Source organism: Castanea sativa, chromosome 2, assembly GCF_040712315.1.
Source record: "Castanea sativa cultivar Marrone di Chiusa Pesio chromosome 2, ASM4071231v1".
Lineage (NCBI taxonomy): Eukaryota > Viridiplantae > Streptophyta > Magnoliopsida > Fagales > Fagaceae > Castanea > Castanea sativa.
Window position 1 is genome coordinate 7,001,428 of NC_134014.1, and position 23,185 is coordinate 7,024,612.

The following is a 23,185-nucleotide window of genomic DNA, read 5'->3' on the forward strand; positions in this document are numbered from 1 at the left end:
ATATATATATATATGCAAAATTTAGAGAAAATTCAGTTAGATTCTACAATTGAATCCAATTTTGCACCATGAGTCCTAAATTATTTATTTTTAGAAAGAGTTTTACTTTTTAATTTTGGAGTTTAATGTAAGACCACATCATAAATATCCATCAAAATGAGTTATTGCATACAAAAACCAAAAAGTCTAGAATTAATTAACATAAAAAAAATGGTAAATAGGCAATTTACATTAGAATATAGATTGAGTTTCCCCACAAATTAACACATTAAAAAAAAAAAAAAACTTGAGGCTCAATATAAAGGCAAATTGAAAATTTTAGCATGAGTCATTTTTAGTTCGAACAAAATAAGGGAGATTACAAGGAAAACTAAAATAACTTCTGCACGATAGCTAATCTAAGAAAGGGAATTTGCAAATATGAAAGTATTGTAGATGTAGCATCCATAACAAGCATATTTAAATTTATTGTTAATTAATTGTATAATTACAAATTTGATAGGATGGTAAAAAAATAATTAGACAATGAACATTTGCTACAACAAAAACATAGAGAAAGAACAAATTTTTGAGTGGAATTTTGTGACCACTTCAACATGAAACATGGTCTTATAAACATTCTATGTGAAGAATACCAGCAATTCCAGTTATCAGAGAATTTTTAATTAATTTACTTAAAGCCAAAGTTATTTTGGCCGTGTACTCCACTGCCTTTTCTGTTCATCAAAACTTCCTATCACTGCAGACTGCTTCATGTTACCAAGCCTATTTGCAAATAGATCATAATAAGCTGTTGGATCCACATTCTTCAATATTTTCACCAATTTTCCATACTTTTTATCAATCACAGTTTGTCCGTCTTTGGATTCAACACCTTCAGCAAAGATTTTGACAGGCTTTACTTGCACAGTTGGCTTTAGATCACCGGCAAGTGCTACTGCACCAAGGATTTCCCCAGAAAATATATCCTGCAACAGAATAACATTTAGTCTAGCAGCTAAACAGTGGAAATAAATAGTAGGACATCCAAGATTCTTCAATTGAGGGAGATCCAAGGGAGAACCAACATTCCCATGAATCCAATTTGTCATCATCTACAAAACTATTAGCATTTTAAGTGGGCTATACTCCAAAAAAACCACCCCAATGATACAATCTAAAGGCCTTTATTAAAATAATGTTGAAAACTGGATTGGATATCTCAGTAGGGAGGCCAGGACTATGCCATGTAGATCATTGAATGTCCATGAAAGCTAATATGTTTCTATCCTTAGTATGAAAACCATGGAAAGGGAAGGAGTGGCAGTAAGAACTTCAATTAAAAGATTAAAATTTTTTACCATATGTTTATATAAAGAGTGCAATTTTTGCAAGTGGTATAGCCTTGTCAGTAATCGGCTGGCAAACTTAGCTTCAGGTGTCCTTTTTGTCTCTAGCAACCTTTCCAAGATCCTTGGTAATGAACCAACATTACGCTGGACGCCAAGTGGAATGAGTGTGATGTTAACCTTTGAATCAAAGACTGTCTTTGCAGCCACAGGGTCAAGAAACATATTGAATTCTGCATATTTGTTGGAGTGAACAGTAAACACATTTCCTTTGTCCCCGTGACCATGACTGATGTGCCCTCCAACTATATACACATCCTGCAATGAGATTTGAAATCATCGGAGACTGTTAATATAAAAAATGTGTTTATCATCCAAGACCTGATTTATTTTAACATAATGTCAAGGAAAATGCTGAGCCATATCTCCCAGTTTAGCAGTATAGCTTGTGTCATGAGGAAAGAAAAGAATGCTTCACCTAGAAATCTCTCTATATTTCTGCAACGATTTTGGGTGGTAATTTCATTTAACTCTTGAGAGAAGATTAACGTCCACCATAATGGCAGGATCATAATCTTTGGATTGCCCATCCACTTTTCAATTCCTTTTCAATTAAATTTACATGAGAGATTAACAAGTACACTTACCTGGATAAAAGAGGTAGCATTTTTCTCCGATAGAATAATCTTTGCTAGATTAGTAAGGGGTCCATTGGTCAGTATGGTAATCTTAGATCCTGGATCAAGATTTGCCACTATAGAATCCCAAACTTCCAATGCTAGAGGCTGTCTGAGTTCAGGATGGTCAGTGTTCCGAGGAGCTCCATACTTTACAGAGTTCTGTGCTGTATACCTGTTACAGAACTCTAGATTCAGCCACACCCTCAGACTTTTCGACACCCAGATAGATAGACAACATTAAAACACTAGCAACATGACTATAACTGAAATAAGATATAAACATGTGTATGACAATAAAGCCAAAGTTATTCTGATGTTGAGGAAATAGCTCCTATTGCTTTGTTGGATGAAGACAACGACTTAATCATCTGTCTCTTTAATTTATACTGGATATCAATTAGTCTCCTCCAAGAAACATAGATGAAAAAAAAAAAACTGATTTCTTCCGGTTAAGTATATGGGAGGGAAATGTTTTCTTATTCAAAATGAAAAACATTATTTATTAAAATTATGAAAAAAGGATATAGAAGGATTCTATCTGACATAATTCAGAAAGTTTGCTATCTTATTCAACAGTACAATGAGTCAGCTCCAATTATCCGAGCTCAATCAACCAAGTTTAACCTAATGTTTCCTATTCAATCAAGGGTATATTCTAACTCAAAATTATAAGGCTTCCTTTAGCTCAGAACATTTTCCATAGGAGATATAAAATTGAGTTCTTTACTTCTCCCTAGCAGCTTTCACCCAAATAAAATTGCATCTTCTTTAGCTAATAAAGTACATCAAGAATAAGTCTTTGCCTTTTGTCAGTTCTAAATATGCTATGAATATCTTATTGTTGACTCAAGGTCTCAATGAAATGCTTATAAATACAATGATGGAATATTAGCATTAATGGCCAATGGATTAACAAAATATTAATGATACATGATAAAGAAGGAACTAACCGTATAAGAGTGGCTACAAAATATAAAATAATTTTTACAGGTTGTCATACTTTTTAAAATAAAGCAAACATTTTAATTCACATTATATGTTCTCTAAAGATCTCAAAAATAACAAATTAGTGCACCATATATAAAGAGTAGCCTTCATATGCAGTTGTTATAGGAACATAAGTACCTTCTAGGGCTTCGTGGCAATTCTCGTGCCAAACCATAGAGAGTGTCTGAGTCGATAAGTCCACCACTCCCATGTGGGATGGCCTTAACATATCTGCAGTCTCCAGCAGCTGAGGAGATTGGATCAGTTTGGTTCATTGCAAAAACATCTCCCAGACCAACCAGAATGTCATCACGGCCCATCATATGAAGTAAATCATAAATGATATCTATTGTTGCAGCATTTGCCCAACCAGTTGTGCTTACTATTACTGCCTGGATGAAAGGAAAAAAAGATAATGCATGTCAAAACTTCTGCATTTGATATAATTGAATTGTAAAAACCAGATAGTTGCCATTTTTATTTGGATCACACCTATTTTGTGCAATATATTAAGAATGAGTCAATGTGTCGTAATATTTAAGCAGAAAGCAACTTGTAAAAGCACTCAGAATTACAAATTGTTAGAATGGTGCAACAACCAAAAGGTAATCATCATAAGAGAACCTAAAACATGGAGCCAGTGAAAAATGAAAAATAAAAGGCCACTCTACCTTGAGGTTGATCACTTCCACAGGCACTTTAAGTAGGTAAAACAGAGCTAAAAAATCTCCAGCACTCATATCCATATCAAAAACAACAGGTTTCCCAAGTTTTATAGATCTAAAATCTGGTTTGTAAAGAACTTCTTTGTAATGAGGAAATTGTGTCGTTAAATTGAATCTGCCAGTATGTTGAGGGCGGTTTAGAGCCTGCAAGAAAGTGTGATCTAATTTCATCAATATATATGTCATTGTGAGGATGAAAGACAACCATAAGAGTGCATTTATTGTACTTCAGGATACAGTTAGAAATGAATTGTGCATGGAAATATTGTGTGTGTGCGTGTGTTCAAGTGTAGCATGTGTAAAATATTAAATCAGAGAGCTGAATGAAAAACATTCAAAAATTTATGCACAAAATGAAACATGGATAAACTTACATCCAAGAAACTTATAAAAAATTCTCTGTCTAGTGGGCTGTCAATGTTCTGATTAGGCTTTGCTTTTGTAGCAACTAGCACTTGAACGGCTTCTGAACCAGTTACCTCTGCTGTATAACCATCCTATAGAATTGTTGCAACAGATAGCTCATGAACATTTGAACAATTCAAAATATAAGTCTGAGCAATATTATTAATTCTCAACAACTGAAGAACACTACAGCTCAGCCTGAATTGAAGTGGTATATACTATACATATTTATGCATGTATCAATACACGTATATATGTATTTCCCAACCAAAGCAGAATTATGGAGGAAAAGAAACAAAAGATTTGGAGGGTAAGATGGAAACAAGTTGAGGCCAATTGGTAGCAGCATCTAAAAGGTTGTCTAAGGAATGTTACAAGACTAAGCAAGCAACTAAAGCTACCACCTGGCATTTCCCTTTCCCATTCTTCACGATGCAAAAAGGATCTCGAAGTCTAGTCTGAACATGACCACTATGTACACCACCCCTCTTTAAATTGAATTTTGGAACTTTACGGCCATCAAAGAATGGATTGGAACCATCATACACCCCATAAGGCTTGTTTGAAGTAACTACAGTTATATTCATATACTCCATTTCTGCAAATTCATTTTCCCCATTATGATTGTGTGAGTTACGCATGATTGAAATTGCCACACCAGATAAAAAGGAGTCCCACATAAAATAGCTCTGCAACGATTACAGATAATTGGTAGTCAAAGGTCTTGAAAAGAGTAAGATCATGTTAACATACATTTGACTGAAAGTCAACATTAAGCACCTATAGGAAATTACCGTGTAGAATTGGTCATCAAACCATATATCACGAGCTATTTTCAATGACTGGTAGCAGTATTGTGCCTCAAACGTATTATGATTCTTCTCAAATGTGTTAAAGAAATTCTCACTGATGGGGATGGTGTTCGTTGCATCCAAAGGAACAAGGGTGATGGGAATACCAGAATGAAAAACCTGAAAGAAAAGGAAACATTGTCAAATGCTGGCACTTTAACTTCTAGAGATACACCAATAAAAGGATTATACTATGTTGATGTAACGCCATTCTTTAAAATTAAAATAAATGGTTGGTTAATAGCAAGTTGTACAAACTGCATTACCTGGTATGCAGCAAAAGGATCTCCAAATATATTGAACTCTGCATATGGGTTACTAGTATAATCTGTGAACATATTACCATGGTCACCGCATTGCTGAGGCGTGCAAGATGAGCTTGCATTTTGTGGGCAACAACCAGTCGGATTCTTTGATCTCACACCACCACCCATGACATAGATATGCTCAACATTTTTCTTTAGATGTGGATTATTCATAAGGAAAATAGCAAAATTTGTATGTGCTCCTATAAAAAAAACAGTTATGGGGCCTGCTGATATTTTGTCAATCATCACTTGTTGTGCAGTTGGTTGCCAAAGAGGAGCATACTTCCTTCTCCCCTAATTGCATGACAAATTATGTGAACCAGATATATAAGTGATATGATCATCAAGAATCAAGAAATGAACAAATCTTTAATTTTCTAGTGTATTGATAGAACAGTTATTGAGGTTTAGATACAATATTTGCAAACAAAAAGCATACAGATGGTTTAGGGTCCTTGTCTACTACTAAAAACCATTCCAAAATCAAGGAAAAAGACTTCAAATTATGATTTGTATAATAATGATGGGGACTAAAAAAATATTTAATTTTACCTTATGTAAAATACAATAAATCTTATATATATATATATATATATATATATATATATATATATATGTTTCAAACTAAAATAGAAAATATTATTGTACAGTGAGCATATTAAACAAATGAACAAACCGTGATCCAGCATCAATTCTACAAAGACAGAGATTTTCCCTAGCAATAAAGAGATCAGTAGAGCAAAAACTCTTGCCATTTCCTAGTATATGAGTTTAGTAATCATATTGAAATTTACTAATAAAATGAGACAAGCACAATAGGAACCTATTTTGGTTTCTTTCTTATCCCAGGACCTTATTTTGCCACTCTGGTCATCATGATTTCAAGTCAGAACTTCTACTTATGGGAGTATTCCTTTTGTTAGTCTTTTTTTTCTTTTTTTTTTAATGATGTTCCTTTCATGTTTCACTGACACTTTATGTTAGGAATTTTCGTTTGTGTTTAACAAAAATATCCTTGCCCCTTCCTCCCCCAGACCATTTCGTTTGATCACTTCCAACTCCCATATCATAATTGATCTGGCAACATACAAGGATTTGGAGCATGGACTGAGCTTGTTCATAATCAATCACAATGTCAATCTATAAAAAAAACCTTTGCTAGACATTTCAAATTTTGATTATGCTCATGCACCTTTTTTTAAGCAGATAAAAACAACTCTATTAAAAAAATGAGGAGGAAGCTAGAACACACGGAAACATTAACTATTAAGTTTCAGTATCTTTTGCTCAAGGTATCCAGCTCAAGCTGACTTCTACATGTAAATGTATAAACTGGTTTCAACTAAATAGGAATAACCAAAAACACAGCTTGATTGCAAATGCACAAAATACAAGTTGGAGAAGAGTCTTGAATCCTAATAGGGCACAGAAGGAGAATAACCATTTACACAACATTCAATGAAACTTCTGCATTGCAAATGTAAAGTTAAAAGAATAAATAATAAGAAGTAAAGCAGGAAACTGAGACAAACTTCCCCGGCCAAGGAAAAGCCTTATCCGCAAAATGCAAAGGAATAGTCAACTTGTTTCAAGTGTACTATTAGAATATGATTGCTGGGACAACACTAAGCCTGCCTATTGGTTCCAACAGCCATGAAAATAAGTCAATGATTTGAGCATTTCAATTGATATTATGATACCTTATTTTCTGTAGACCATTGTCAACTGAGGAGTCAAGGAGAGTGTCATTATGAAAGTACATCAAAAAGCTATAATTTATAGGGATGCAGATCCACACAAGCACAAGCAACAAATATTTCATCTAATATTGAAATTACTCTCCAAATTAGTACCTGAGGGAGGAAAGCTTTTCGGATTCCATAGTTGGAATCAATATGCAATCGCCGACCAACGGGAATAGCTTGTCTATATCTACAATATCCTACAGTTGTATTCCCCTGATATATTAAACTCACATTTAGACCATACACTTTATAAGTAAATTATTACATTGCGGATTCATCATGGATTTTAAGATAACCAATCAGAATTAGAGCCTTTAAACTCAGAATTAGAACCATTCGCGCAATATAGTACATGGATACTTTCAGATGACTTATAAAAGATGTATTTTAGGATGTCAAGTTACACGCATATGATCTTTCTGGTAAATTATACATAAAATTCACACCTGTTCAATAATAGGAAGATAGCCTCCAACATTTGGCAGTATTGTACCATCTTCTAGTATCCCACCATCACCCCCAACTCCAACAGCAATGTCATCACGACCCATCATGTAAAGAATGTCATAAATTTGATTCACAGCATGTCCAGCATCAGCCCATGCATTTACACTGATAGTGACAGCCTGCAACAATATAATACAGGATTCACTATTTCTCTTTGTAATAATAAACGTAGTTTGTGCATTTAAAATTTGAAGTGGATAAGTTGGTAAATTATACCACTAAAAACTACTGCAGATAAAGGTACATTATGTAAGTAGATGATGAATGGAACAAAAAATGAGTAATGGAAGTAACAGTCTATCTATAACCAATAGTATCTTATTAGTTATCTGATCTGACTTTAGCTAGAGAATAATATCCTATATTCACATGCACTGAATCCTAGATATGCTTCAATAACATGGAAAATCAAACCATTTATGTAAATTATTAGACTCGAACATCATTCATTAAGGAGAAAAAGAAGCATGAACCACATCTTCCAACAAACCCATCATATAACACAAAAATTTTGAGTCTTCAATTGCTGTGGCAAGATTTACTCACGAAAGTTTCTTGAAAATTCAACAGTTTGCTACCAATTAAAATGCAAAAAATTGAATTTACAAATTGTTTCTAACTTTTTTGGAAAACTGACAAACACGACTCAGTCATCGACCAAGTCAGCATAAGAAAATGAAAAAATATATATATATATCGCCAACATGTTGTACTGTAAATAACAAAAGATTCATGATGAACTAACTTACTTCCACCTCAAACTCTGATCTGTTCTGCTTCAAGAGGTACAAGAGGGCAAAGAAATCATCAGTATCAACATCTGTATCCAAAAGAATTCGATGTGGGAGACAATCCACAGTGTACAGATTAGCTCCAACAACTCCTATAATCCATAACACCACAACCAAGAAATTCCTCTGCAGCAACATTCTCATGGTTTCACTCAAAACCCAGAATTATTTTCCCTCCAAAACGACAAAAAACATCAAAACACAACTCTTTCTGTCCTGAGACATTAAAAAACACACACACAAAACAAAGTGTAAACAAAAAAACATAAAAAACATAAAATAAAATAAAAAAACAGAGTAATATCCAACACTAAAAGTTCAAAGAATTATCACAAGTATGGAAAAGTACAGAGGTTGTTGGAACAGGAAGGACTATAGGTGAAATGAATCAAATGATGAAGATGAAACATGGTAAGCAAATGCCAGAGCGCAAGAACCGCCGGTTAGCTTTAGAGGAGACAAAAAACGATGCAAGTTTACGTCTTCAAAGTTCAAAGCCAGAACTAGATTCTGGGACTTTTGACTTTAGAGAGAGAGAGACAGAATTAGTTATAATTTCTCTTTGCTTTGCCTCTCTCTTTTTGTTGATTTGAAGAGTACAGGGCAATGGCATCATGGGCATCATTCATGTGACACAAGGTGTACAAAATCTTTTGCACAAATACATGAACAAACCAATACTCATTGGTTGTTGCTTTTTTTCTCTTTTCAAATACAAATGGAGATGGGTTAAGATTCTGTAGAGTTATTATAACATTACCTTTAGAACTTATAAAAACCTTCGATTATTACCAGGGGATCAATACTTGATTACTTTTTTCTTTTTTCCCTTTTTTGAGAAGGGTCAATTTTTTACTACTCTCATATATATATATATATAGTTTCTCCTATTCTAATGAATAAATAAAATATTATTAGCGGTAACTCTAAAAAAATGCCAATAAGAATGACTATTACCACAACATTGACATGTGCTATCAAAGGTAAAGCCAGAAAATTTCCTGAGGGAACAAACTAAATATATTAAAAAAATTTAATTTTTAATTAAATCTTAAAAAAATTTAAATAAATAAATAAAATAAAAATAAAAAACCAAAAGGATTTTTTAACCCGATCCTAACCATGAAGAGATTAAATTCTGTAAAGATGTGGTGTAAAACTCATGTTTTATCCTTCCAATCTCAACATGCCACATCATCCTACCACATATTTAAAAATAAGTGCAACCACGTCCAATCAATTCTTATACTCATATATAAATTTAATCACATTAGGAGTTTATTGAGATGTTATTAGATGTGATAAGATGTATTGAATTTTAAGTAAAATATTGATATGACAATCTCTTATTGGATGGTATAAAATACGGGTTTTACACCCCCATCTTTACCAAATTTGGACTCACAGCCATGAAATCCACATTTATTGTTTCTTCTAAAAGGGAAAAAAATAATTTTCATATCTCTAATCTTCTAAATAAAAAAATTCAAGAAATATCTCCTACATATTTATGAGATATCTCCTTGAAAATTTTAAAAAATACTTATATATTTATGAGATGTCTCCTAAATATTCTTTGATTCAATGAGCTATTTCGGCATAAGAGTAATTAGAGGAGAAAAAAAATGCATTAAAAATTTGTAAACTTTTTTTTAAAATACATTAAATACACTTTGAATTAACAAGTTATAATATTTTGTAAAATTTGAAATATTTTGTAACATTTGTTATAACTCAACGATTACAACTTTCCAACTCGACAATTTTGAAATATTTTGTAAAACTTGTAATAACTCTAAAGTTATTGGAATGAGGGGAAGAAAGAAATGTACTAATTTTGTAAATTTCAACCATTAAAACCTACTCCATTATAGCAGCTTATGGCTAAAGGATGCCATCTATTAGCGTTGTTGACTTGTAATCTTGTAGATTATTTTCTTTTTTTTTTTTTTTTTTTAATAGGAGAATCAATAGTAGACTTTATTAGAAAATATTAACATATACAATAGGAAAGAGAAAATATAGGCATTCCTTTATACCAAAACAATTACCTCTTTCTCTTCAGCAAGACTTGTAAGTGTTTAAAATACAATAATTGCAAATACAATGCAAAAGAAGTTTGCCTAAATTTTTTTTTTTTGGGAAAGCTTTAGCCTCATTAAGTATAAGGAAGCTGTAACTTAGCCATCTCCATAGGCTCCACAATCACTTTATCATTGTAGATTATTAAAAATGAAATATATTCAACTTTATTTTTAAAGTGCAAGTAAAACCTAAAAAAAGGACAAGTTAACCCAAAAAAGGACAACTTTATTTTTAAACATAAGCAAAACCTAAAAAAAGACAACTTTATTGTATATATTTTGTGTGTCTACAATATAGGTTTACATTGCTAGTCCAAGGTAAAATAAGGATTTTTCTTTACATTGTAAACACACAAAATATATATATATATATATATATATATATATATATAATATTGTACATATTTGAAAAAAAAATGTATATTTTGTGTATAAGTTTATATTGCTAATACAATATTGTAAATTTATAATTTTCTCTTAGTTTGATGATAAAGAGTTATCATCAAAAGCAAGTGTCATAAGTTGAAACTCTCTTTAAAAAAATATTGTAAAATTTTTTATAAATATATACACTCCCAAGAGTTGGACCCACGTGAGATATCATTTTTTCTGATAAACCCCAAGTGAGATATCATTGATCCAAAAAGTACCAGACCAAAAATTTCAAAAAAAGATCCAACTATGGAATTCACTGTTTAGATTGAATTAATCTGAGATCTAATGATGGAACATCTTCTTGATTTGGGTTTCCTAATAGGTTTTCTTACGTACAGTTGGATGATCCTTTCACGTTTGAAATGGCCATGATCAATAGTAAATTCACTATTATTAATTCTCTAACCTAGATTAATGTAGGATTTGACACCAAATCCATGGTATATGACGTGGATAAATTCTAAAAAAAATAAAAAATTGAGTTAGCAACATCTTCAATATAGGTTTTCTATGGTTAAAGGCCTTTTGGATTAGTAGCATCTTATGATGGGTTTATTACGTGTGGTTCAATCTTAATAACTTGATCTATCATATATGTATGTTTTCTATTTATGTGACATTTCCACTGTTTCTCCAAATTGTTCCACACTTTAAAATCAATAATAGTACCACCGCACACCCTTGGTGCAGTGGTCACTCTACAAATATAAGTGTTTGTGGGGTGTGGGAGGTAAGGGCCGAGATTCAAGTTTCCAAGAAGGAGCTTCACACACATATACACTTAAATTAGGCTAGAGTAAAAATTCTATCTTGTATCAAAATAAAATAAAATCAATAATAGTTCTTCAATAACTCTAACAATATAAATATGATTGGTGCTAATAAAATTAGAAAGAGAAAAAAAAACTATTATTTAATCTTGTAACAAATTAAACTTCATACTTACTTTTAATCATGGTACTTTAAACCTCCAAATATGGTCTCTAGAGTTTATAGTTTCTAAAGGTACGTTTAGTACACTAAATATAAATTACATTAGGAATAATAATCTTTATTATTAGGAGTAGAAGACATTGTAATGGAATAACTATTACTATCCATAAGTTTGGTTATTACATATGGAAAGCTTATAAGAGCATTATTATTGGCGGTGCTAAAAAGTCATGTACAACTACAAAATTGAGGCTTCATTGGTGAAGCCAAAACTAAAATTTTTGGTTTCTCAGCTACAGTGGGCATGCATGCGCGCACACACACACACACACACACACACACATATATATATATATATATATGTTGCGTTCACACTAGTCAAAAAATTTTAATATTTTCTTTTCTTTTCTCTTTTCTTTGTTCTCTGCCCCTCTGTGTCTCTCAATCTTCCTCTACTATCTCATTTTTCCTCTTCTCTCTTCTTCTCAAATATTTTTCTTTTTCTTCTCATATTTTTTCTCTCTTTCTTCTCAAATTGTTCTTTGTTGTGTGAGGGTCTCTTCAAATGGGTCATGCCATGGGTGTGGGTGATCGCGTTCGTGAGTGTGGTGGGTGGGTCATGCCGCAGGGCTTGTGTGGTTTTTGGTTGATTTGAGATTTGTTGGTTTTGTGTTTGTGTTGTGGGTTTGGGTTTGGGTTTGGGTTTGTGTTTGGGTTTGGGTCATGCCATAGGGTTGCTGGGTTTTTTACTAATGTGGGGTTGCTAGGTTCGTGTTTGTATTCGTGGTGGAGGTGGTGGTGGTGGTGGTGCCACTATGAGTGCTTCAAGACAGTGATGAACAGAGGAAAAAATTAATAAATAAAATAATTGTTTATTGTAGTGGAATTTTATTGTGTTGTTTATATTATTTTATTGTGTTGAAAACTAAAACAAAATTACTGATGTTGGATGTTTTGTAAAGTGAGAAAGTAAAATAAATAAAATAGTTTTTTATGGTGCCAAATAGCTAAATTATGGCTTCACCAATGTGGATGCTCTAAAAGATGATATATAAGGAACTTTATATTTTTAGAAATATATTAATTTTAAAACTTATTATATGCACCAAGGAATATCTATTACATCCATTTTAAAGAGGAATAATTAATCCAATGTAATAACTAATCCATGTAATAAAGATGCAACCAAATGACCGACTTGTTATTACATATGAATAACTATTCCATTACAAGAGTTATTATAACATACCAAATGTATCCTAAGGACATGTTTGGTACACTGTAATGATTATTACATAGGAATAGGAATAAGTATTACAAGGAATACATTAAGTTAGAATGTAATAAGTATTACTATTCATAAGTTTGATGACCATTTAAGAATAGAATCCTAAATATGCATCCACAATTTAGTAGAGTATAAAAAGAATGTGTAATTAAATCATTTTTAAGTCAAATTTCCTAAAATAAGTGTATTTTAGGGTGTTCAAAATAGAGCTAATAATTAACAACAAGGAAAATTTATTTTCTTCCGTTTTAAAGATGTGGCAACTAATGGCTTTTCGGGAAATTTTTTTTAAAAGTTATTACATAAGGTGAAGGAATAAATATTCAATACTTTTGATAAGGAATAGTTATTCCTCATTTTGAAGAATAGCTATTCATAAGGAATAACTATTCATTGTAATAAAAATATAACCAAACAACCGAATAGTTATGCCATAAGAATATCTATTACATTACAGTGTCTATTACAGTCTACCAAACGTGTCCTAAGTGTTTGGCACAATAATGAAAATGTGAGGTTTGAAGTGATGCATTTGAAGGTACTAGGCTTATTTTATCACAATCATAAAACTAAAGTTTTTTTTTACTTTCCCAAAATAGTATCAATAATGGATCATGTAAATTAATGTTATGGCAATCACAACTTACAACCTCAAAAGCGTTAAAAAAAAATTTATAACAAATTTTGTTTCCCTAACATCACTTTGAGTGTATTCTCTTATCTCATCCCCTTTCCATATATATATGTGTGTGTGTGTGTTTCTAAAAATTTTTATTAAAAAAAAATCACTTTTATCTATTGACTTCAATTTTTTTTCCAAATATTGCCTTTTACTGTCTTTTATAACATAAATATTTTTTAAAGAAAAAAAAATCATATAGTGGACATGTACCTAATGTGTGTTTTTCGAAAATAAGTAGGTTGATGTGTGTTTTTTAAATACTTAGCATATTATTCTTGAGTCACACGTTACTAAGAATGCATACTATGCATTTGGTGTATGTATCATTCCTCTCACATGGAACTTAAGTAATTTGGAGAAAATACACAATGTATCCGGTGTATATTTCCTCCCTCTCACATTAAGGTCCTCAATGTGAGAGGAAGGAAATATACACCGGATACATTGTGTATTTTCTCCAAATTACTTAAGGATGTGTTTTGATTTGAGTTTACATATTATGTATGCTTCCTTTGATATATTTAGAGCATTCTCATTAAGAATTGTAAATGCAATAATTGCTAAATTTTAACATCAAGTTCGTAAAAAGCATACTCCATCAAGAATTGGAAATCCTATTAATTTTGCAATCTAGTTACAGTGGGCTGCTATCTCTAGCAGCCCACTTTAGCAAGATTGTAAAAAAAAAAAAAAAAAGATTTGTTTTACGGTGGTTGCTGGGTACAAAAAACATGGTATGAATGGCTGGGTACAAAAAATGATTTGTTTAATGATAGTTGTTGTAAAGAAAACATAAATAAAGAATAAAAAAAAGAATATTTAAATAAAGTGGTAAAATAACAGAACCTTTGATATTGGGTGTATTCTAAAGTGAGATGTTAAAATGAATAAAATAATTTTTTGAGATGCTAAATGCTAAATTTTTTACCATTCTTAAAGCCTTATTCCTGTGATTTTACAACAGCCCGTTTGGGATGTGATGTAAATTTTTAGCTTAATTAAGTTTTTAGCCTCTTTTGGTACTGTTTGTGATCACATTATACTTTTTAGTACTATTTATGAGTCTTATTGTACTATTTATCTAACTTTTAGTTTTTTTTTTATAATACTTTTAACAAAAAGTTTTTAATTACAACTAAATAAACTGTTCTCAAGCTAAATAAGGAGTTCCAGACCCATTGTTCTTAAACTTTGATTTAAGCTAGTCTTTATTAATTTTTCAGATTATTCTTTGCTAAAACTTTTGTACATTCTCAGAAATATTTAGGGGGTGTTTGGCAACACAATTTAAACAATAATTTTCAATTTTTAAATAATATTACATATATTTTCATACACTTTTTCACTTACACGTATTTTTAAAAAATACAAACACGTTACTAGAGCATCATTACCATACCGTACTTAATTGTTACACGTCTCTAACCAGTGGAAACAAATAAGAAAGGCCAAAACACCGACAATTGACAAAGAGGAAGACAAACAAAATTAACCTATCTGGTGGAACAAAAAAGAATCAAAATCCAAAGGAAAGTGACCTTTAACCCGCTGTATATTAATGGCACACCACGTACTGTGTTTTCATTGAAAAGACACCCTCTGTTTTGGGACTCAATCGAAATTGTAAAAGGACCATACGTGTCGCTCTAAGTCTTTTGGCTTAACAGAGACGAAGTTTATTTATTATACAGGTATTATTCAAATTTATTTGAGAAAATAAGAAGAAAAGTAAACTCAGCAATGGTGATATTGAAATTCCGAGAAAAATTATGTGACGGGAGAGAGAGAAAATGAATTTCGGTGATGTAATTACCAAAATTTTTGTGCAAAATAAAGGAGTGCACGGTAGAAAAATAGAAATTGTAACAATGGAGTTACCGAAATTATAAAGAAGAGAAAAAAAAGAAAAGAAAAAAAAGGCAATGAAGTTGCCTAAATGGTAGAGAATAAAAAATAATTTATGGCACCCAATTCCCTAAAAACTAAAGTACAATATATATATACACACACACACCCCAATCCATACCCCTATCACTGCCCTAAGAAAAAAATAAAATAAAAAATATTATGAACCTGCAGTTAGGGTGGTAAAATTGGATATGACCCGCGATACGACATGATACGAAATTAGCAGGTTATGAGTTAAGTATTAATGGGTTCATGTCATATTTGGGCTAATACAATTGACTCGTTTAATAAATAGGTTGGGTTAGTGTTTAACATATGAAACTCATTTAACTTGTTTGACCCGTTCAATTAAATGACATTTTATCAATATACTCTTCAAACCTTAGATATATAAACTCATTAGTTGTTGTGGTTTAACATATTGTGATTGATTATTTGTGATGCAATTACTCGTCAGTTCTGAATTTTATATTAAAAATATTTTTTTTGGCGTATATGCACTTTTAGTCCCTACATTTTGACCCGATTTCTATTTTCGTCCTTACATTTTATTTTTACTACTTTTAGTCCCTAAGTCAATTAACGCGTGACATTTAAGTCCTTACCGTCACCCAACTAACAGAAAATGCTGATGTGGCTAACGGAACAATAAAATAATAATTAAAAAATTTATTTTGGCATTAAAAAATTGCCACGTCAGCTCTAAATTTTAAAAAAAAATTATTAATTTTAATTAAATTTAAAAAATTAAAAACAAAAAATCACATTAATTGAAATCTAAGAGTACCTTGAACAAGAACAACAAGAACACAAAGCAAGTTCTAAGAACACAAACCCATAAATTAAAATAAATAAAAAATAAAAAACAACAATAACAATGACAACAACAAATAACCATTCAACATCATCAAAAACCACAGATCAAAAACCAAATTAAAAACCAGATCAAGCCCACCTGACACAGATCAAAAACCACAATCCAAGTTTCGTTTGCATTACAACAATGCAAACAAACCAAACTCATCTTCGAATCCAAACACACTAGCCAAAGAAACCCCACACCCACAAGAACACCCGGTCGAAGTAATTACTCAGATCCGAGACTACCCAGATCAGAAAGAAAAACCCAAGACAGATTTGCAGACGAAGACGAGTGGACTGAGGATCGACTCGAAATCAGTGAGGGAGTACTCGATTGGCCTGCCGTCGTGGAGCGGACTTGAGCCAGACAAATCAAACTCGGATTCGGGTTCAGCTCCAGTTGGTTCCTCTTGCTCCTTTTGGAGGTAGATTGAGCTTTTCAATAACGGACTGTAGGAGCCGTTTTTCAATCGGACAAAAGGAAGAGGAAGAGGATGTTGTCGAATCGCGAATCGGCGAGGCAATTTCGGATGAGGAAGCAAAAGCAGCTGGAGGATCTGACGGACGAGGTGACTCGGTTGCAGCTCTCGAATCGCGATCTAGTGCAGAAAATCAACACCAAGGAGCGGAACTACAGGGTGATCGAATCTCACAGATCGCTTGCGATCCTTGAACTCGGTGCTTCAGATGATCGAAGAAATGAAAGGATGTTCTCCAGTTGGTTTCGTGTGGGTTTTCATGCTATTTGATTTGGTGATGTTTTTTTTTTTCCCTGTAGGTTTGATGTTCATATTTTTTTATTCTGGGTTTTCTGGGTTTAAAGATCATTTAAGAACAAGTTCTTAATCTTTTTAGATCACAATTCATGTAATTTTTTGTTTTTAATTTTTTTTATTTAATTAAAATTAATTTAGATGCTGACGTGGCAATTTTTTAATACCAAAATATATTTTATAATTATTATTTTACTGTGCCGTCAACCACGTCAGCATTTTCTATTAATTGGGTGACGGTAAGGACTTAAATGTCACACACGTTAATTGATTTAGGGACTAAAAGTGGTAAAAATAAAATGTAGGGACCAAAATAAAAATTGGGCCAAAATGTAAGGACTAAAAGTGCATTTACACCTATTTTTTTATTTGTTTTTCCATAAAAAATTTTTCTTTTCATTTTTATAATATCTAATAAACAGGTTGACATGACTGATCTGTTTAATAAATGTGTCGTGTTAGGATTGAGAAATCTTGACCCGTTTAATAAACATGTCGGGTTAATGTTAACTCATATAGTCAGATACTCATGAGTTGACATGACACGAACCCGACACGCAAATACGAATTGCAATCCCTACCTGCAGTGATCACGTGTTCAATCACTACAAGTTCATATTATATATATATATATATATATATATATATATATATATATATATATATATATATATATATATATATATATGTATATATATATGTATGTATATATTTGTAGATCAATGATTAGGGATATGGATTGGGGTTTATGTTTATTGTGTATATATATATACACACACACACAATGTGCTCTAGTTTCTATGGATTGGGGTAGCATAATTTTTTTTTTCTTCTCTTTCTCTCCTCTACCATTTTGGCAGCTTCATTGCTTTAATTTTATTTTGAAAAATATTATATTCACAATATTTTCACAATAAATTTTAAATAGCAGGTTGTTATAGGTTGTTATTAATGGGTAAAAAAGTAATCTTAATGGTATATTCATATTATAACCAATAATAACTAATTACCTATGATTTTTTGTAAAAATGTTGTAGAAATAGCACTTCTCTTTTTTTTTCTCTCTCCTCCCTCCTACAATAATATCGACAACTCCATTACCACAATTCCTATTTTTCTCTCATTCACTCCTCCTATTTTAGGCACTCCTCTACATTTTGGGCAGGAATTTCTCTCTCCCTCATCACATCATTTATCTCTCATCTCTCATACTTTTTCTCATAATTTCAGCAACACCATTACCAAAATTTGCTCCTTTTTTTTTTTCTAAATAAGTTTAAATAGTGACCACAATACAATTGATGGTGCAAGCACAATGATAATGGAAATAACACGAAGAGAAACTGAATAATACTTCTGAATTTTTATTAGTTTAAAGAAATAGATTACACAACACTATTTGGACTGAGGCGCGACACTCACTCTCTTAAAGGAGATTTGAGCCCTTAGTTGGCTAAACTTTGTAACCAGTGCAGACCGTCTCTGACTTGTCTCCCCCAGGATACAACAGCCCAACAAGTGTCGTATGGCTAGAATAACCTCTGCACAAAATGTTCAAGCCCAAAACTCTACCAGAAAGAACACCCTTTCTTGCCAAGAATGTCTCTATTTCTTAGTGTATATTGCAGTAACTTAGATTGAGTCTGAATGGGTCTATTTATAGGCTCAATGACCCTCACGAAATTACTACCCAACTTAATCTGATTAATTAGGTCTATTATTCTGATATAGTGGGTGTTATAAGATTAATTGTTGGATATTATTTTCATGGGCTAGAGTTATACAATTAATGGTGAGATAAGGAGTTTCTAAATAATGAAAAGGCTCAAACGGATAGTCCATTAAGTGGGTTAATGGCTCATTATTTTCCATAATAAAAATGGAATATTAATTCGGGTCATTCACTCAACAATGGATATGGTAATTACTCTGAATGAGCTGTCAAGTAGGAGGATCCAAGGTTAATATTTCACCTCCCCTTTGCCCACGTATCTGACCCAATATTTGAGACAATTCATGTTAGCCCATTAATCACCACAATTAAAAAGAACAAAATAGTCTCTCTCTTTTTCAATGTGAGATTAAACATTTTCACTAACTCCTCATATTCCACATTCACTTTCACATTTTTACATTTATATTATAACATTTATTCATTTTAATTATTTAATATTAAAATGCTCCAACAACAATAAACTTCATTTTTTGCGAATTTCCGCCAAAAAAAACTCTGGCACTCTCTCTGGCTGCTTCTTCTTTCTTCATTCATTCATTCTATCTTTTTCAGTAATTTGCTTTTGGGGTCTTTGTGCTTTAACCAACGTGTATGTGCTTCTTTCTATGGCTGAACATGTTTTTCACCCCTGGATTGTCCTTGTCCTTTAATTGTAATCAAATCAAATACAATAAATAGGCGTAAATGCACTTTTAGTCCCTACATTTTGACCCGATTTCTATTTTGGTCCCTACATTTTATTTTTACCACTTTTAGTCCCTAAACCAATTAACGCGTGACATTTAAGTCCTTACCGTCACCCAACTAACAGAAAATGCTGACGTGGCTGACGGCATAGTAAAATAATAATTAAAAAAATCTATTTTTGCATTAAAAAATTTCCACGTCAGCGTTTAAATTAATTTTAATTAAATAAAAAATTTAAAAACAAAAAATTGAACATGAGCATGAACAACAACAAAACCAAAATCATGAACATGAACATCAAATCCAGAATCAAGAACATGAACAAGAACATCAATATCAACAACAACAAAATAGATCAAACCGAACCACACCCAAACCAACAACAACAAACCCACACCGATTAGACCAACAACAACAACAAACCCTGCAATCCCAACCAATGAACCCAGTTGAACAGAGCTTCAACAATCCCAATCCCAAACGGAGCAATCGGTGGCGAGATCTGGCGGAGGCACACGTCGGCTGTCGGCGTCGAAAACCTCGAGGTGGTGCCGATGGGAGTGTGAGACGGAGACGGAGACGAAGTGGAACACGACGACGATTTCGATGAAGACGTCGAGTAATTAGGGATTGGAGGAGGAAGAGGAGAAGAGATTGATTTTCTAGTAGGTTTCGGCGGCGAGAGAAACGCTCTGATCTTCAGAGATGAAGGCGGCGACGTGGCCTTGTCGTACTCCTTGATGAGATTCGCGAGGTCCTCATCGGAGGTGATCGACACCAGGGCGTCTAGATCCTCCGACGGCAACTGGCAACGAAGGCTCACAGTTGTACCACACACCAGGGTTTCGCCGCCGAGGTAACGGAGTTTCCTGTCGGGAAAACGGGGGAGGATTTTGCCGCCGTAGCTGTAGAGGAATCTGATGGTAGTAGCGGTGGGTTTGATGGCAGGGTTGAGTGAAGGCCCGACCATGCTTTTTTTGTGTTGGGTAAATGGGAAGTGGAGTCCAGTTTTTTTTTTTTTTTTTTTTTTTTTTTTTTTATTATGGGTTTGTTGGTTTAGGTGTGGTTCTCTGATCTATTTTGTTGTTGTTGTTGTTCATGTTCTTGATTTTGAGTTTGATGTTCATGTTCTTGATTCTAGGTTTGTTGCTGTTCATGTTCATGTTCAATTTTTTGTTTTTAATTTTGTTTATTTAATTAAAATTAATTTAAATGCTGACGTGGCAATTTTTTAATGCCAAAATAGAATTTTTAATTATTATTTTATTGTGCCGTCAGCCACGTCAGCATTTTCTGTTAGTTGGGTGACGGTAAGGACTTAAATGTCACGCGTTAATTGGTTTAGGGACTAAAAGTGGTAAAAATAAAATGTAAGGACCAAAATAGAAATCAAGTCAAAATATAGGGACTAAAAGTGCATTTACGCCCAATAAATAAGCTTAAATTTTTTTCAGTTTTGGCGGTTGGCATTGTGGGGACGTGGACCATAACATTTTGCTAAGTTTAACATATAATCTTATATCATATAGTACAAAATCCATAATTAGAATTAATTAGTGGTGACAAGTTGATTAACATGTTCCCATTTAAACCCACCAAAAAAAAAAAACACGTTCCCATTTAAAAAGGGGAAAAAAAGTATATTAAAATGATTTAGGGCCGTTTGATAACATTGTTCTAGTAACGTTGTTTGTGTCTTTTGGAAATATGTGTAGGTGAAAAAGTATGTGAAAATGCATGTAATGTTATTTAAAAATTGAAAACATATTATTAAACTACTCTACCAAATAGACCCTTAGTTTTTGGGTAACTTATTTGCCCAATACATGACAAAGATTTAATTTTTATGCTAGTGATAAGAAGTTAAAAATTAACTTATTTCTGGTTAAAATTATTATTTTTAATAAAAAAAACTATATATGAAAAAGTAAACTAAATAAGATCTAAAAAATAAAAAATAAAAACTAATTAACATAATTTCTTTTAGGGCAACTAATTGGATCATTAGAACTAAAATTAAAATTAGGAATTTTTGTTTGAGGGAACCAGTTCTTATTTTTGCAAGCTACATCTTTAAAGATATTTAATAATTATATATATTATAATTTTTTTTTTTAAATTTTGGAGGCCATGGCCGTTGGCCCTTATTAGAACTTGCTATAAGAGTAAGAATGTTGCATATTTTTGTATAATTAGTAGAATGCACTGCGTGTTTGAACATGCCTGTAATTTCAAACTTGAAGAATTTTGAAGATTAAGCTTATTAAGAAACTAATTTTCTTTTTTATCACGTGGAATAGTAATCAATTATTTTGACATTATTTTTATTCAATTTTTTAATCCTAGTCCTAAAAACAATTAGTAGATTACTTATTTATTAATATTAATTCACAGCTGTCTAGGCAAAAAGATAAAATTGTCAGCATGCACGTGCAAGTGACTTGCAAATAAATAAAATGGGTCTAGTTTATCTTGCTCAATCTTAATTGGATGTTGTTCATCACAACTCCCAACTGATTTTTAAATTGCTTTGACTGCTTCGATAGTTGTTGTTTAATTATATATCAGCACTCCAACTGCAAGGAAAATCACACCCACACATATAATACTAAATTAATAGATTGATGAACCCCTTATTCAATTTTTTCTTTAAAAAAAATTCTACGTTTCATAAACAACAAGTCAATGTGAGAGAAAGAGAGGAGCTCCAGATATTATTTTAATAAAAAATTTATTGTTGACAAGTAAGATTGAAACTCTTCTTATTGGACGATCATGATACTTTTCCAAAATTGAAATTCTTGATCAACGGAGAAATAATGTCACCGGTCATGTTCATTTAGTGCATAAAAGTACTAGACAAAAGTCAATAGAGAATACAAGTAATGCTTTCGTTTTGTGCACAAGACGAGATATGGAACTAAACGTGTCAGTATTGGGTAAGGCTATTTGCGTCTAAGTTGTGTTTTTGGCCTTTTTTATTTATTTATTTATTTATTAAAGTTCAGCGCCTTTTGTACTATTTATAGGACATGAACAATACAAACAGGAAAATACACAATAATTTCATTAAAGAACAGTAATCGAAATATATTTTTTTATTGTTTTCAATTTTCAATTTTCAGTAAAATAAGTAATATCCAAACGCACACTAAAAATACTAAAAGGAAGTCAAACTCTAAAAACTGGTTTAACAACAAATGTAATATGTGTCATAAGCAACTCAGCTTATAGGAATTAGAAGCAACTTAGCTTATTCTTAACTCAACCAATGAAACCAGCTGTGTTACTTATGGGACAATGTAGAGAGTGAGGTAAACTATTTTTTTTCAAAGTAATTAACACCCCAATCCATTTATTGATATCTCTTAAAGCTGGCCCACCATGTTAAGATCCTATTTCCCAGCTATTAAGGCTGCATTTGTTTTGACTGAAAAGAATTTCAAGAAATCATTTTACACCAGCCTATGTG

General features: G+C 32.1%; 1 protein-coding gene across 2 annotated transcripts; it reads right to left on the reverse strand.

The window, feature by feature from the left end:
- Positions 1 to 438: 438 nt before the first annotated feature.
- On the reverse strand, positions 439 to 9,073 carry LOC142626095 (nucleoside hydrolase 3-like). 2 transcript variants are annotated; one of them, XM_075799872.1, is made up of 13 exons: positions 8,677 to 9,071; positions 8,286 to 8,543; positions 7,476 to 7,655; positions 7,138 to 7,242; positions 5,243 to 5,578; positions 4,920 to 5,096; positions 4,530 to 4,814; positions 4,095 to 4,217; positions 3,667 to 3,864; positions 3,134 to 3,387; positions 1,976 to 2,180; positions 1,341 to 1,646; positions 439 to 968 (listed from the first exon to the last, which is right to left on the reverse strand). In XM_075799872.1, the coding sequence occupies exons 2-13, from the start codon at positions 8,469 to 8,471 to the stop codon at positions 687 to 689; spliced, it is 2,637 nt and encodes an 878-aa protein (XP_075655987.1). In that variant the 5' UTR covers positions 8,472 to 8,543; positions 8,677 to 9,071; the 3' UTR covers positions 439 to 686. The 2 variants fall into 2 exon arrangements, 1 of the variants encoding a protein (XP_075655987.1); XR_012842447.1 differs by lacking the exon at positions 439 to 968 and having other exon boundaries at positions 1,536 to 1,646; positions 1,807 to 2,180; positions 8,677 to 9,073.
- Between the last annotated feature and the right edge of the window lie 14,112 nt (positions 9,074 to 23,185).

Coding starts and splice junctions, on each gene's coding strand:
- LOC142626095 (XM_075799872.1), bottom strand. CDS start 8,471: ATGAGAATGTTGCTGCAGAGGAATTTCTTGGTTGTGGTGTTATGGATT. Junction 5,097..5,242: donor ATCCTTTTGCTGCATACCAG/GTAATGCAGTTT, acceptor CTTTTCTTTCAG/GTTTTTCATTCTGGTATTCC. Junction 3,388..3,666: donor TGGAAGTGATCAACCTCAAG/GTAGAGTGGCCT, acceptor CCTTTCATCCAG/GCAGTAATAGTAAGCACAAC.